This window comes from Microcaecilia unicolor, chromosome 1 (assembly GCF_901765095.1).
Source record: "Microcaecilia unicolor chromosome 1, aMicUni1.1, whole genome shotgun sequence".
Taxonomy (NCBI): domain Eukaryota; kingdom Metazoa; phylum Chordata; class Amphibia; order Gymnophiona; family Siphonopidae; genus Microcaecilia; species Microcaecilia unicolor.
This window is the reverse complement of record NC_044031.1, coordinates 702,104,292-702,120,889: the sequence shown is the minus strand read 5'-3', so window position 1 is coordinate 702,120,889 and position 16,598 is coordinate 702,104,292. Positions and strand designations below refer to the sequence as shown.

The window sequence follows — 16,598 nt, the reverse complement described above, 5'->3', positions numbered from 1 at the left end:
GTCTCTGGCTCTCACGGCCTGGATGTTGAGAGCGTAGACTTTGCCTCTTTGGGTCTGTCAGAGGGTGTCTCCCGCATCTTGCTTGCTTCAGGAAAGATTCCACTAAGAGGAGTTACTTCTTTCTATGGAGGAGGTTTGCCGTCTGGTGTGACAGCAAGGCCCTAGATCCTCGCTCTTGTCCTACACAGACCCTGCTTGAATACCTTCTGCACTTGTCTGAGTCTGGTCTCAAGACCAACTCTGTAAGGGTTCACCTTAGAGCAATCAGTGCATACCATTACCGTGTGGAAGGTAAGCCGATTTCAGGACAGCCTTTAGTTGTTCGCTTCATGAGAGGTTTGCTTTTGTCAAAGCCCCCTGTCAAACCTCCTACAGTGTCATGGGATCTCAATGTCGTTCTCACCCAGCTGATGAAACCTCCTTTTGAGCTACTGAACTCCTGCCATCTGAAGTACTTGACCTGGAAGGTCATTTTCTTGGTGGCAGTTACTTCAGCTCATAGAGTCAGTGAGCTTCAGGCCCTGGTAGCCCAGGCCCCTTACACCAAATTTCATCATAACAGAGTAGTCCTCCGCACTCACCCTAAGTTCTTGCCAAAGGTTGTGTCGGAGTTCCCTCTGAACCAGTCAATTGTCTTGCCAACATTCTTTCCCCGTCCTCATTCCTGCCCTGCTGAACGTCAGCTGCACACATTGGACTGCAAGAGAGCATTGGCCTTATATCTGGAGCGGACACAGCCCAACAGACAGTCCGCCCAATTGTTTGTTTCTTTTGATCCCAACAGGAGGGGAGTGGCTGTGGGGAAACGCACCATATCCAATTGGCTAGCAGATTGCATTTCCTTCACTTACGCCCAGGCTGGGCTGGCTCTTGAGGGTCATGTCACGGCTCATAATGTTAGAGCCATGGCAGCGTCGGTAGCCCACTTGAAGTCAGCCACTATTGAAGAGATTTGCAAAGCTGCGACGTGGTCATCTGTCCACACATTCACATCTCATTACTGCCTGCAGCAGGATACCCAACGCGACAGTCGGTTCGGGCAGTCAGTGCTTCAGAATCTGTTCGGGGTTTAGGATCCAACTCCACCCCCCTAGGCCCATGTTTTATTCTGTTCCAGGCTACACTCTCAGTTAGTTGGAAAAATTGTTAGGTCAACCTCAGTTATGTCCTCACCGTTGCGAGGCCCAATTGACCATGTTTGTTGTTTTGAGTGAGCCTGGGGGCTAGGGATACCCCATCAGTGAGAACAAGCAGCCTGCTTGTCCTCGGAGAAAGCGAATGCTACATACCTGTAGAAGGTATTCTCCGAGGACAGCAGGCTGATTGTTCTCACAAACCCGCCCGCCTCCCCTTTGGAGTTGTGTCTTCCCTTGTTTTGTCTTGCTACATACGGGACTGACGAACACGAGCCGGTTCGGGCGGGAAGACGGCCGCGCATGCGCGGTGCGCATGGGCGCGCGAGGACTAGCAAAGGACTTTGCTAGTGAAGTTTCCGATTGGAGGGGCTGCCGTGGACGTCACCCATCAGTGAGAACAAGTAGCCTGCTTGTCCTCACTGATGGGTGACGTCCATGGCAGCCCCATCAGTGAGAACAATCAGCCTGCTGTCCTCGGAGAATACCTTCTACAGGTATGTAGCATTCGCTTTTCAGGACATACCGTAGAAGTCTTGCCCAGAACTAGCCCCATTTTCAGGACACACCGTAGAAGTCTTGCCCAGAACTAGCCCCACCACCCAAACACCAGCGGCTAAGCTTCTGAGGATCCATTCCTTCTGCACAATATTCCTTTATGTTTATCCCACGCATGCTTGAATTCCACCTCCCGCGGGAGGGCATTCCAAGTATCTACCACTCTCACCGTGAAAAAAATACTTCCTGACAATTTTCTTGTCTGCCCCCCTTCACTCTCATATCATGTCCTCTCGTTCTACCGCCCTCCCATCTCCGGATTAATAACTTTCAAATATTTGAACGTCTGTATCATATCACCCCTGTTTCTCCTTTCCTCCAGGGTATACATGTTCAGGTCCGCAAGTCTCTCCTCATACGTCTTGTAACGCAAATCCCATACCATTCTCGTAGCTTTTCTTTGCACCGCTTCCATTTTGTTTACATCCTTAGCAAGGTACGGCCTCCAGAACTGAACACAATACTCCAGGTGGGGCCTCAACAACGACTTATACAGGGGCATCAACACCTCTTTTCTTCTGCTGTTCACACCTCTCTCTATACAGCCTAGCAACCTTCTGGCTACGGCCACTGCCTTGTCACACTGTTTCGTCACCTTCAGATCCTCAGATACTATCACCCCAAGATCCCTCTCCCCATCTGTAACTATCAGACTCTCCCCGCCTAACACATACTTCTCCCGTGGATTTCTACTCCCTAAGTGCATCACTTTGCATTTCTTCGCATTGAATTTTAATTGCCAAACCTTAGACCATTTTTCTAGTTTCCGCAGATCCTTTTTCATGTTTTCCACTCGCTCCCCCGGTGTCCACTCTGTTACACATCTTAGTATCGTCCGCAAAAAGGCAAACTTTACCTTCTAACCCTTCGGCAATGTCACTCACAAATATATTGAACAGAATCGGTCCCAGCACCGATCCCTGAGGCACTCCACTACTCACCTTCCCCTCCGAGCGAATTCCATTCACCACCACCCTCTGGTTTCTGTCCGTCAACCAGTTCCTAATCCAGTTCACCACTTCAGGTCCTTTTTTCAGCCTGTCCAGTTTATTCAAGAGCCTCCTGTGGGGAACCATGTCAAAAGCTTTGCTGAAATCTAAGTAGATTATGTCCATAGCACGTCCTTGATTCAGTTCTCCAGTCACCCAGTCAAAGAATTCAATGAGATTCGTTTGGCACGATTTCCCTTTGGTAAAACCATGTTGTTTTGGATCTTGCAACTTATTGGCTTCCAGGAAATTCACTATCCTGTCCTTTAGCATCGCTTCCATTACTTTTCCAATAACCGAAGTGAGGTTTACCGGCCTGTAGTTTCCAGCTTCTTCCCTATCACCACTTTTGTGAAGAAGGGACCACCTCCGCTGTTCTCCAATCGCACGGAACCTCTCCCGTCTCCAAGGATTTATTAAATCTTTAAGAGGACCAGCCAGAACCTCTCTGAGCTTCCTCAATATCCTGGGGTGGATCCCGTCCGGTCTCATGGCTTTGTCCACCTTTAGGTTTCCTAGTTGTTCATACACACTCTCTTCTATGAACGGAGCTAAATCCACTCCACTTTCACATGTACTTTTGTCAGTCCATCTTGGTCCTTCTCCAGGATTTTCTTCTGTGAAAACAAAACAAAAGTATCTATTTAGTAAATTTGCCTTTTCTTCATCATTTCCTACATAGGGGTTCGCAGCATCTTTCAGTCTCACAATTCCCTTTTTAGTCTTTTTCCTTTCACTAATATACCTGAAGAAATTTTTGTCACCCCTCCTTACCTTTCTACCCATTTGTTCTTCTGCACGCGCTTTCGCCAGACGTATCTCTCTCTTGGCTTCCTTCAGTTTCATCCGGTATTCCTCTCCGTGTTCCTCTTTTTGAGTTTTTCTGTATTTCTGGAACACCAACTCTTTAGCCTTTATTTTCTCAGCCACTTGCTTGGAGAACCATATCAGTTTCCTTTTTTTCTTGCTTTTATTTACTCTCCTTACATAGAGGTTTGTGCCCCTATTTATAGTTACTTTCAGCCTGGACCACTGCCCTTCCACTTCTCGTACGTCCTCCCAGCCCATCAGCTCCTTCCTCAGGTATTCCCCCATTTTACTAAAGTCAGCACGCTTGAAATCTAGGACTTTCAGTTTTGAGTGACCACCCTCCTCTTCAGCCGTCATATCAAACCAAACCGTTTGGTCACTGTCGCCCAGGTGGGCACCCACTCGGACATTTGATACACTATCATTTTTTTATTTTTAACTGTTTTTATTGATAATCCAACATGTTGAACATTTTCAATACATTCCACCTTACAAATTTCAATATCATAACATGCTGCTTACAAACAACATAATCCTGATCAGCATCCAATATTTTAACTTTTTCTCCCCTGCCCACCCCATCTTCCCCCCTCCCCAGTGTTTCTGTCCCAGCTCGATATTTAAACAGTTTTTATTGAAGTTCCACATAACCGCACATTATATACCTACATATCACAAATGAATAGGTGTCAAACATCCACCGAATCTGATTCCACATTGCTGTAAATATTCCCTCCCTTCCCTCCCCATGCCTCCTATAAAAAGACTCCTGTTCCCTAATGAGAACTTGCATTCAATCTATTCAGAATAAGACTTCTACCTCTGGTTGACGAGGCCAGATAAGGGTTCCATAGTTTCAACAATCCTTTCCTTCATTTAAGAGAGTTTTTTTGCTTCTCTTGCTTCCCAAGACAGTAATTGATGCACCATATTGCGCCAGTGCCAAAACTCCGGTGGGGAATCGGAGGTCTAAGTCTGCAGGATACACTTCCTCGCCAATAGACATAATTTACGAACCAACAGTCGCTGTGCCTCTCCAGGACTGCACGGGGCACCCAGGCAGTCCAATACTAACTGCAGTGGAGACTCTGACACTCTTCAGGACAAAATTGCTGATAAGACAATTCTGGCATCAGATTACAGACTATTTATCACCACGCATCCCCAAAATGCATGAAAAAAAGTATTATCTGTTGTTTTACACTTAGGACACTCTGAGGACACTATACCCTCCGCCCGGTGGAGCTGAACCTGTGAAAAATACGCTCTGTAATACACCTGAAATGAACACTCCCAATAAATAGCGCTGCTGGTGAGACTTGGGATGTTCTTAATAGATGCCCGAAAGTCCCACGTGTCCAACCGTCTCCCCACATCTCGTTCCCATTTCAGCTTAATTCCCTCCACTTTCTTAGTATCCCAAAACTGCCATAAAATTCTGTGTAAGTGTGATACCTTGGGGGCACCCTCAGTCACCTGTTCAAAAACCTCCCACAGCTTATTTCCATACCTTTTTCCCAGTATACCTACTGGTAGAGACCGAATGTAGTGTTTGATCTGGCAGAATGCAAAGGTGTCTCCCCATCTGATACTTTCTTTGTCTTTTATTTGTTCCAAAGATTTCAGCTTTCCCTCCGCGTCTATTATGTGTTCCAATATTTTCACTCCCATCTGTTCCCAGTGTCCAAAAACGGGACTATCTAATCCTGGGGGAAAGGTGGGATTACCTCTTATGGACAACAACTCCATAACTTATGGGTCTCCCCCCAGCCCCCTCAACAAAAACCGCCAGGCTTCCCTCAGCGGGTTTATCATTTTGTTTTAAAGTATAGCATTAATACAAGAGTTTAGATGGCAACAGAACCAGGAAACCAGCATGCTTTTCGTAGGATTAATATAGAGATGTAGAGAATCCTAAAAAAGAAAAGCATGCTGGTTTTCTGCATCTACATTCTTGTACTAATGCTAAAACAAAATTTGGTTGTAGTGGTTAAAATGAAAAGAAGTTGAATAACCAGCTAATCAAATCAGACATGCAAAGTAGGAAGGATAGCAGTATGGTATTTGTCCGTTTTTTTTTTTTTTTTTTTAATGTTTTCATTCTAAGGGGTTCTTTTACTAAGGCGTGCTAGAAAGTGGCCAACGCAGTGATTAGCACGTGGATTTGCTGCCCGCCTTGGCCACTTTACAGCACAGCTGAAAAATGGCTATGGTCGGCCTTTTTTAAAATTGTCCGTGCACTAATTTCCCCAGTAGCAAGTGGTCATTACTGCCAGGAACCCTTACTGCCACTTATTTAGGTGGCGGTAAGGGTTCCTGCACTACTCCTGAGTAAATCGGATAGTGTGAATTAACGTGCCCGCACTACCTGAATAATGCAGGCATTCCCACTCTCCGCCCCCATACATGCCTTCCAAGCTAGAAATTTAAAAAAATATGTTTTCCAGTGTGGGATTAGCACACACTATACGGAACACTGCTGTCAGATTCCTCAGCATGTTTCGCAGTATTGCTTTTTTAGCATGCGGTAGGCCTACTGCGGCTTAGTAAAAGGGCTCCTAAGAGCAGCTTGCTTGTTTCAGAATGTATTAACGAAGTGAATTCTTAGTTTGCCTTTTGTATAAGTGATTCTGTTGGATAGAAATTGCACCCATGTTTTGTGTAATTTGGTTCAGATAGTTTGCTTTGACAAAGGATGTCTACATTTACATTCTGCTTTTTCAACTGTTCATAGATTCAAAATGCAAAAAATAAAATCAGGCTGATATGTTTTGTTTAAAATAGCGTATGTTATAACAGGTATATTTTTTTTCTTTTATTAAAAAAAAAAAAGCCTATTGAGAGTATAGTGTGTTCTATTTTTCCGTATTGTAGCAGGCACTGCCAGTTGACTTAAGTAACAGTGGTATAAGAAGCCACGGAAATGGGACTTTCCATGGAGCATCTGCATTTGATCCTTGCTGCCCTGGTTCTTCATCTCGATCTGCAATCTATGGACACCAGTCTGGGGCTGTTTCTACCCCGTCAATAACAATAGATGGGTATGGATCAAGTTTGGTAGCACAGCCGCAGCCTCAAGGTCCTCCTCAAGCTTCACTCTCGTCTTGCCGACACTATATGCACTCTCCTTGTAAGTATATCTGTCATTATCAGGTGGCTTCCAGCTGCAAGTATGTTGTATATAATGGACAGATATTTAAACCATTTGCTGTAGGTTTAAGAAATTGAAATAAGCAAATGTCTTATACTTGGATATTTAAACAAATTCAGACATTATTCAGTGTTTTAACGTATACTTTAAATTATGACTGTTACTTGAGAGCAGACTAATAACTCAGTGGTGGTACTGCACTCTTCTATGCAGGAGACCTGGATTTGATTTGTCATTTATTTTATTTTTTGTTTGATGAAGTAACTGTTTGACGTGCTATGAAGATAGCACTCATAGCCCCTGATGAGAGGGAGTCCCAGCAATTCTAAACCACTGCTATCAGTGGGGAGTCAGGGGGGAGGGGTGCATACGTACGTACCATCTGCATCCCTATCTGAAGGTTATGTAGGTTGCTTTAGTCTATCCATTATATGTATGTTTGTTGCTGGAATTTGCGGTGACTTATTGGCTACAATGTGTTTGAGTACCATTGTAACAGTATTACCATTAATAACGTGGGCTGTGGATATGACGCTAGATGCAATATATATATTTTTTTTGGCATATAAGTGTAAAACCTTTAAAAATCCAGAAAAGAATTGTTAGAGGGTGAGAACTTTTTTTTTTTTTTTTTTCATGAGGTTTAATGCTTCCTCTTTGATCCAGGTTGTAACAGTTTCATGTTGACAATTTGGATGAGAGTGTGCTCATCCCCACAGTACAGGGTTTGTTTCAGCTGTAAGGCCAAGCAGAGGTTATCCTCAGTTCATGGCTGGGACCTAATATATGATTTTAACCTAAAAAGCAAGATGTAACATAGGGCAAATATTTTAAAGGTGGTCTTGGAAGGAACATCAAATTAGGCAAAAGCAAACATAACATGGTTCATGTCTAGGCCGCTGGCTCACATGTTTCAAGCCCAAGCCTTCAACCTTCATCATTCGCAGAAGTAGCCAGGTGCCTTCTCCATTCCCACTCAAGCAGTGGGCCAACTTTGAACATGCAGGCCACTAGCAGCCAAAAGTGGACAAGCTGCTCTTCACACCTAGTGAAGAACTGAGGCCTTGTGCTGAGCTTTTCCATAAGAGGGACAGGGCAAGCTAGCTTTAGATGGGGGGGGGGGGGGGGGGGGCTTTAGATGATGTCAATGAAGCCAGTAAGCATCTAATTTGTCCCTCTTGCAAGGCTTTTAATATAGCCTCTGACACCTTATTTTGGCCAGTAGCACAAGCAGAGGATATGCACAACTGCCTAGCAGACAATGTTCTTAATATTTGCTGTAGTGCTTTTCATTCCAGCTGATCAACGCAGTTTACATCCTGGTTAAATATAATGGAGGACTAGTTATTGCTGAAGGAAAAGATAAATTAGCTTTCTAGAATCCATCGGTTTGCAGGATTAGCAGCAACATGGCTTTACCAAGGGAAAATTCTGCCAAACGGATCTGGGTTTTTTTGACTGGATGATTTTAAAAAACTGGGTAAAGGACATACACTAGATGTAATCTACTTGGATTTCAGCAAAGCCTTTGATACGGTTCCTCACAGAAGACAATAGGCTGAGAGGACTGAACTTAGGACACAAACTAGTGAACTGGATTGGAAACTGGTTGACTGACAGGCGACAGAGTGGTGTAAATGGAATTCACTCAGAGGAAAGGAAGGTGAATAGTGGAGTGGCTTGGGTTGGCACTGGGACCAATTCTGTTTAATAATATTTGTGAGACACGTTGCTAAGAAAAAGTTTGCCTCTTTGCAGATGACACAAAGATAGCCAGTAGAGTGGATATCCTGGAGGGAGTAGAAAAGAGGAGATCTCTGGAAAAATAGAATGGCCAAAGGTCTAGCAGTTAAAATGTAATATGAAGCAGTGCAGAATGATGCACTTGGAGTGTAGAAAGTCAAAGGAGATGTATGAGGTAGGAGGAGAGAGATTGATAAGCACAGCTCATGAGAAGGACCTTAGGGTGATGGTGTCCGAGGATCTGTAGATGACAAAGCAATGTACAAGACGACCACGGCCATAAGGATGCTAAGTTGCATAAAGAGGGTTATAACCAGCAGAAGAACGGAGGTGTTGATGCCCCTATACAAGTCATTGGTGAGGCCCCACTTGGTTGTGCTCAGTTTTGGCGGCCGTATCTTGCTAAGAATGTAAAAAGATGACGTGATTCAGAGAAAAGCGACAAAAATGGTATGGGGTTTGCACCACAAGATGTATGAGAAGAGACTTGATGACTTGAAGATGTATACCCTGGCGGAAAGGAGAGATTAGAGTGATACAGACATTCAAATATTTGAAAAGTATTAATATACAAATAAACCTTTTCCATAGATGGGAAGGTAGTAGAACTAGAGGACATGAATTTAGATTGCGGGGGGGGGGGGGGGACTAACTCAGGAATAATGTCAGGAAGTAGGTTTTCACAGAGAGGGTGGTAGATGCCTGGAATACTCTCCCATGAGAAGTGGTAGAGATGAAAACACTAATTGAATTAAAAAATGCTTGGAAACACACAGGAATCCTGTATGCAAGACTTGGAACCAAACAACTTAGCGGTGATTAGATGGTAGCAACACCTGTAATTGAGAAGCAAAGCTAGTGCTGGGCAGAGTTCTGTGGTATATGTCCTGATTATGGCTGGACAGATTCAGCTTCAGTAGTTGGAGACCAAGGCCAGTGCTGCGTCTGTACCCTGAAAATGAAAAGGATAAATCTAAGCTCAACTATTCATATGTAATATATTATACCTTATGCTATGAGTTTCTTGTTGGGCAGACTGGATGATCCGTATGGGTCTTTATCTGCCATCAACTACTATGTTAGAAGAAAAACAGAAATTAGGATAGACCAAACAAAACAAACCCAAACTATTTGTCATAACTGCAGCCAACACCACACTATTCCACCAGGAGCACCATAACTACAAATCATTGAATGCTTTTACGGAAAAGTTTTTAATCCCTTTTTGGAATGTTTAAAATTTTTGTTTCTGTCCTGAAACACTGAGGATGCTCATTCCACAGTATTGACACCAAATGGAAAAATGCAAATTGTGTGGGCCCTTGTTGCAAGGGATGGTTTAGTAAGCTGAGTTTGATCCTCAGGATGTAGAGAGCTATCTTCCAGTGCTGTGATGTATAAACATATTCCAGCTGTCCAAAACCTTGACAAGGGCCACTTCTTTTGTGAACTTTTATCGAGGTTTTGGACAGCTGGAATATGTTTATGCATCACAGCCCTGGAAGAGAGCTGTTATGCAACAGAGTAGTAGTGGTTTTGATGATCCAGTATGGGAACAGGATGCCTCTTCAGTCAAACTAAGTATCTGTGGAACTGTATTTTGATATAATTTGTGAATTACCAGAGGTATTTATTGGGAGTAATGAGGATTTTGATGTGCAAAGTTTTGGGTTTTTTGATGACTAAACAGACTGTGGGGGTTTGGGCTGCTTTTTCTTTCTCCATTTTTGGTAGTTTTTTAGTTGCTCTCTCTTTTTTTCTGGAGTTTAGTTTATTGAGGCCAATGATAATATCTGGGAATTCTTTGGGAACATTGACACATTTGGTAAGACCGATGCTGTCTGAGCTTTGAGGCTTTGTTCAATTTTTGAGATGTTTGTGTCCCCCATAGTCAAGTGTTAGACATTTTGTTAGCAAGCTGCATGTTTCATGCTTTTTGACAAAGTTAAACATAACATCTGTCTGTATATTTTAATGTATAGTTACTCATTTGTTGGGGTGTTTTTTTCAGAATAAAAAAACGGAATGTGGTGGTTGATTCATTGAGGAGCCTTTAGTTTTCATAGGGCCCAAAAAGGTTTAGTGACTCGTTGCGCCCTTCAGTAAGTTAAGCAGATTTTCATGGTTGAATAACTACATAGACTCTTCTAATCTCTCAGCTTGTGGTTTTGCCTACTTTCAGCTGGAGGGTTCAGCTGGCAAACCATGTAGAAATGAAGATAATTCAATCTTAGAAAGCATGAGAAGATTATAAGGAATCTCTTAAGTACTTCCAATTAGAAATTTAAACAGTAAGAAACTAAGAATGGCAGCCAGAAAAAAAAATTCATTTCTTTGTCATTACTGGAGTTGGTAATCTTTTCCTGACTGTGCATACAATGGTTTGAGTGGATGCTCTATTATAATGAGAGCACATACTCTTTTGAAAGAGTGCAGCCTCTGCACATAGTCTGCACAATATTATTGGCAAATGAAAAAGCACAAAATGTGCTGGTTCTGCTCATTTTTGTTCACTTACTGACATGTAACTTCATGGGATGTGTCCTTGACATTTTCCATGTCATTGGAAAAGAGCCCATCCCTATTAGAAAGATTTGAACAGTTGAAGTCACGGTAAGATGTGGAAAACCAACAGAAACCTCTGCTGGAACTGCCTGAAAACTGGTCAGATCAGCATAACAAACTGCAGATCACTGTAAATACCACTTCAAAAAGTTTTTAGCTGAAACTGAAGTAGCTGCCTACAATAAAACACTATTTATACAACAAGAAACTGCGTGGGAGATTTGTCAGAAGGAAACCTTTGCCACAACCTCTTCACAAAAGTCATTGTCTCAAGCATGCAAAATAAATAAGCCTAAAACTTTTAGGAACAGTGTTTTGGACTGATAAAAGGATGAACCTTTTTAAAGAGAAGGACACCCTAGCAACTGAACAGGGATGGATCTCTTAGATTTTGTGGTTGTATGGCAGCCAGTGGCACAGGAAATAGTTGAATTTATTTATTTATTTTATTTATTGCATTTGTATTTAGTCTTCCTTCTATCCACACAATTAAGTATCTGTATATTCTAGATCCTGATTTCCCATAGTGGGTGAAGACATTGAACCTGAAAAAGGTTGGATATTTTGGCAATACAACAGTCCTTTAACATACCTGAAAAATATCCAAAAGGAACGTAAACGTGAAGGTTTGGAATGGTCTTCATAGTCCCCAGACTCGAGTATTAAAGAAAATCTGTGGGATGATTTTGGACATGCAATGTTATGGGTCAACATTTTTGGCTGAAACCGAATTAAAGTTGAACATGGATTTTGCACCAGTTTTGACACCGAAACCGCAATTCGGATGGCCTCTGATTCATATATTTACTGGTATTCTATCATCTGTCCATCCTCCATCATGTTAGTCACCCTTCTGATGTTTTTCATTGGGGTTTCTTTTGCCTTCTTTTTTGTCTTTAATACTCTCCTAGATCACTTTAATTAGAGTCTTTGGTAAGCAGGTTTTATATAGAGAGAGTTGGCTTTTTAGTTCATCTTGTTCTTTGCTTTACTTTTCGTTTTATTTTGATTAGCTTAGTTGGGGCCAAGGCTGGCACCATGAGCTTTCATTCACAAATCCCTGGGGGGGTTTGCTTTTATAAACTTACTCCCCTCTCTCAATCTTTTGCTAATCTGGTTATTACCTTGGCCGTCTTTAGTTGGGATCATATTACTAGAGTCCCTTAGGGCACATAATTTGCCAGGTTCCAGTTTCTAGAATGACCATGACTCCTCCCCTCTCCCAGAGGTGTTAGTGTGTCTGCAGCATTCCCAGCCAATCAAAGACTTGTTGCATGGCAATACTGTGAGCCACTGGGCCAGCCCTTCAGTCCTTATTTTAAGACAGAAAATAGAGGAGTGTGGTAGCCGTGTTAGTCCACTCTTAAGGTTATCAATAGAAATCAAACAAAATAAAACATGGAAAAGAAAATAAGATGATACCTTTTTTATTGGACATAACTTAATACATTTCTTGATTAGCTTTCGAAGGTTGCCCTTCTTCGTCAGATCGGAAATAAGCAAATGTGCTAGCTGACAGTGTATATAAGTGATAACATTCAAGCATTACTATGATAGTCTGACAGGGTGGGAGGATGGGGGTGGGTCAGAGGTATGCATGGGGACATCAAAGCATATCATTGATATTCTAACACCTACCCACACCCATCCTGTTAGAATATCAATGATATGCTTTGATGTCCCCATGCATACCTCTGACCCACCCCCATCCTCCCACCCTATCAGACTATCATAGTAATGCTTGAATGTTATCACTTATATACACTGTCAGCTAGCACATTTGCTTATTTCCGATCTGACGAAGAAGAGCAACCTTTGAAAGCTAATCAAGAAATGTATTAAGTTATGTCCAATAAAAAAAGGTATCATCTTATTTTCTTTTCCATGTTTTATTTTGTTTGATTTCTATTGATAAGACAGAAAATGAAAGTACAGTTCATCTGTATAGACAGTATGTTATTTCCCACTTACAAAATTTACATGCAAAATGTTTGCAGCATTCTGATTTGAGTTTTGAAAGGAGTTAGAAAGTCAAGGACAAAAATGGAACAGATTCATGGGAACAGTTAACTTTTATCGTAAACAAAAATTGAATGCAGTGCATTTATTCATTCAAATGTCTGATGTATACACAGTGTAGTTCATATAAATGTTACGTGTTTTAGACTATAGTTAAACCATATTTGTTTTGTTTCAGATGCTTCTTTAACAAGACCACTTCATCACCAGGCTTCAGCATGTCCTCATTCACATGGCAACCCACCTCCCCAGCCACAGCCTCCACCTCAGGTTGATTATGTCATTGCTCATCCAGTGCACCCTTTTCACCCTCCCATCCCCACTCATGCTTCAGCTCATCCTGTACCAGCCCCTCCTCCTCCCCCAACTCATTTAACCAGCACAGCAGCTCCAATTCCACAGCATCTTCCCCCGACACACCATATCCCTACTGCAGCATCCACAGCACAGAGGCTTCACACACATGAAGTGATCCAAAGGATGGAGGTCCATAGAAGACGACTGTTGCAGCACCCGACGTAAGAGTTAGACTTAATTTGATAATTCTTTATGATCAGCTTAAAACAAATTGCAGTCCTCATCTGTTTCCCTCCAGTCATTTTATTTATTTGGATTTCACTCATGCCTTTTTAGTAGTAGCTCAAGAGTTCGTTTAATAGTAGATATTTTCCCTGGCCCTAGAGTGCTTACAATCTGCACCCAAGACAGTGGAGGGTTATGTGACTGCCCAAGTTACAAGGAGCCATAGTGGCATTTTAATTAGTTTTCCCTGGTTCTCGGCTTACTGCTCTAACCATTAGGCTGCTTTGTCTATCATGTAACTGTTATGGGACTGGACGCTGTATTTCCATTTCCTCCCCTGTGCTGTTTTCTCCCTATTCTTCTTTTCTACTCCTCTCCCTCAGGTCTGTCTTCTTTCACCCTTCCATTTCCTTTCCTTCCTCTTCTCTCTATCCGATGTGGTTAATCCTTTGTATGCTTGTACTTTTTGTGTTGAACATTGTAGTTCCTTTCTGACAATCCTTTGGTTTTATTGTATACCACCTAGATCTGCTAGTTAGGCTTAGCAGTATTGCAATTCTCAAACTATAAACTATATAGTAAAAATACCAGTTCATGAGGAGGTAGTGAAACAAGGTGCCATTTGCTCATTTGTGTTCTGTTATTTTTGATGTAAGGTAATATTAGTTTATTGTACTATATGCATTGTTCCCTCTAAGCTTGCGCATGTACTTGTGCACATGAGTCAGAGAGGGAGCACACATGCTTAGTAGCAACTGTGCGCACCCAATTTTTGTTGGCGTTCTTTATTGTGAACATAGACTAAACTGCACATATCAAGCGAAGGCTATCCACTTATGCTCAAGATATTTTTGTTGTGCACATGGGCCAGCAAAAATTAGAGAGAACATTGATGATATGTGTTTGATTATGTATGTTTTAAGCGGTGAAACGTCTTGGTAGAGTTGGAATAGTAACATAGTAACATAGTAGATGATGGCAGAAAAAGACCTGCACGGTCCATCCAGTCTGCCCAAGAAGATAAATTCATATGTGCTACTTTTTTATTTGTACTGTCCTCTTCAGTGCACAGACCGTATAAGTCTGGCCAGCTCTATCCCCGCCTCCCAACCACCAGCTCTGGCACAGACCGTATAAGTCTGCCCAGCACTATCCCTGCCTCCCACCACCGGCTCTGGCACAGACCGTATAAGTCTGCCCAGCACTGTCCCCGCCGCCCAACCACCAGCCCCGGCACAAACCGTATAAGTCTGCCCAGTACTAGTCCCGCCTGCCAACCACCAGCCCCAGCACAGACCGTATAAGTCTGCCCAGCACTAGTCCCGCCTCCCAACCACCAGCCCCAGCACAGACCGTATATGTCTGCCCAGCACTAGCCCCGCCTCCCAACCACCTGCTCTGCCACCCATTCTAGGCTAAGCTCCTGAGGATCCCTTCCTTCTGCACAGGATTGTTATATAAATTGGTAAGCCATAATACCAGGCATCCTTTAATTCCCTGACCTTATTTGTTTTTAACAACCTTATAATAACTGTTTTATGGTAAGAGGACAAAGAAAAAATGGGTTTCTTTTTGTGGAATCTATTTTGAGTTAGTGTGAACAATGGAGAAATTAGGGCCTACCTGCTAATTTGCTTTCCTTTAGTCCCGGATTGGCCCAGAATGACTGGTGGGTTGAGCACGCCTTCCAGCAGGTTGAGAATGCTGATTCTTGAGAGAGCCAATAAGAGCCCTGCTCAGTCCCTGAAAGCCTAGTAGTTATGTAACAAAGCAAGAGGAATTAAGCAAAAGACCTTCGACATCTGTGTCCCGCTCAGCTGCCACAGTCACCTACAGCACTGGCACCATCATGATTGTCATCACATAGAAGCAGCAAAATTGACCAAGAACTGCAGTGTATGATGATCAAAACACTGTTCTCTTATCCTCTGTGTGTTCATCACATGCCATTTTGAATTCCATCACCATTTCGGCCTCAACCACCTTCTTAATAGAGTTTTTCTGCATCTGTGCTGTTAAAGCAAGGAGGAGGAAGAGACAGCACTCGAACTTGGTACTCGGTAAGTGAGAGGCTGGTGCAAGCGCAGTGTACATTTCCACAGGAACTCGGCAGGAACGGCTTCTGTCCCCGCGGGAACCCAGCAGGAACGCAAACCCCGTTCCCGTGGAAGTCTGTAATCTGGGCCAGTCCAGAGGGACTAAAGGAAAGCAAATTAGCAGGTAGGACCTAATTTCTCCTTCTTTGACATTCTTCCAGACTGTCTCAGAATGACTGGTCAGAAGTACCAAATCAGAAAATCACACGAGGGACCCTAAAAGCCCCACAGAAAACACGACAACCCAAAACCATGTCCTGATGCACCTGCACATCCACTTTGTAATACCTGACAAGCAAATACAAGGAAGACCAAGTGGCCGCCCTACAAATTTCCACAGAAACACCAACTTTCCACTCAAGACACAGCCTGTCCCCTTGTAGAATGAGCCTTTACGCCCTCTGGAGCAGACCTACCCACCAGAAGATATGCTGAACCAATCACCTCTTAATCCACTGGGCAATAGTCACCCTGGAAGCTGCCAGACCTTTTCGGCCACCACCTAGCAAGACGAAGAGATGGTCTGAACATGTAAACTCTTCGGTCTGTCGCATATTTTCACTATGTCCTCCGGACATCCAACTTATGGAAGGAACGCTGCTCCGCCAAATCCTTGACTCAAAAGAACCCAAGGCTGGAAGCACTAGACTGGTTAACTTGAAAGTACATCAACACCTCCTGAAGAAAGGAAGGGACCGATCGTAAAACAACCCGATCCACATAGAATTCCAGTAACTGTGCCCTACAAGACAGAGCCTGGAACTCAGAGACCCATCTCACTAGGAAATGGCCACCCTGACTTCAGCGTAAGGTCTTTGAGGGAAATCCAACAGCTGGAAAGGCAGATGAACCAGAGCCAAGAGTATCAGTTTAAGATTCCAAGAAGGAAAAGAATCGTTCAATCATAAGCCAGCAAAGTAGAGCGTCAGCGGGAACACAGCACCATGACATTCATCTTAGCTGAGTAGCCACGCTTCCTCAACCTAGCTCTCTCGAGCCAGGCCATAAGACA

The 16,598-nt window shown here is 43.1% G+C and overlaps 1 protein-coding gene across 5 annotated transcripts in view; it reads left to right on the top strand.

The window, feature by feature from the left end:
- The window catches only part of RNF111 (ring finger protein 111), a 272,738-nt gene that overhangs the window by 209,477 nt on the left and 46,663 nt on the right, over positions 1-16,598 (top strand). For all 5 annotated transcript variants that reach the window (XM_030188739.1, XM_030188758.1, XM_030188754.1 and 2 more), the window contains 2 exons: positions 6,365-6,620; positions 13,147-13,486. In XM_030188739.1, coding sequence (XP_030044599.1) covers positions 6,365-6,620; positions 13,147-13,486 — 596 coding nt within the window. The remainder of the gene's footprint in view (positions 1-6,364; positions 6,621-13,146; positions 13,487-16,598) is intronic.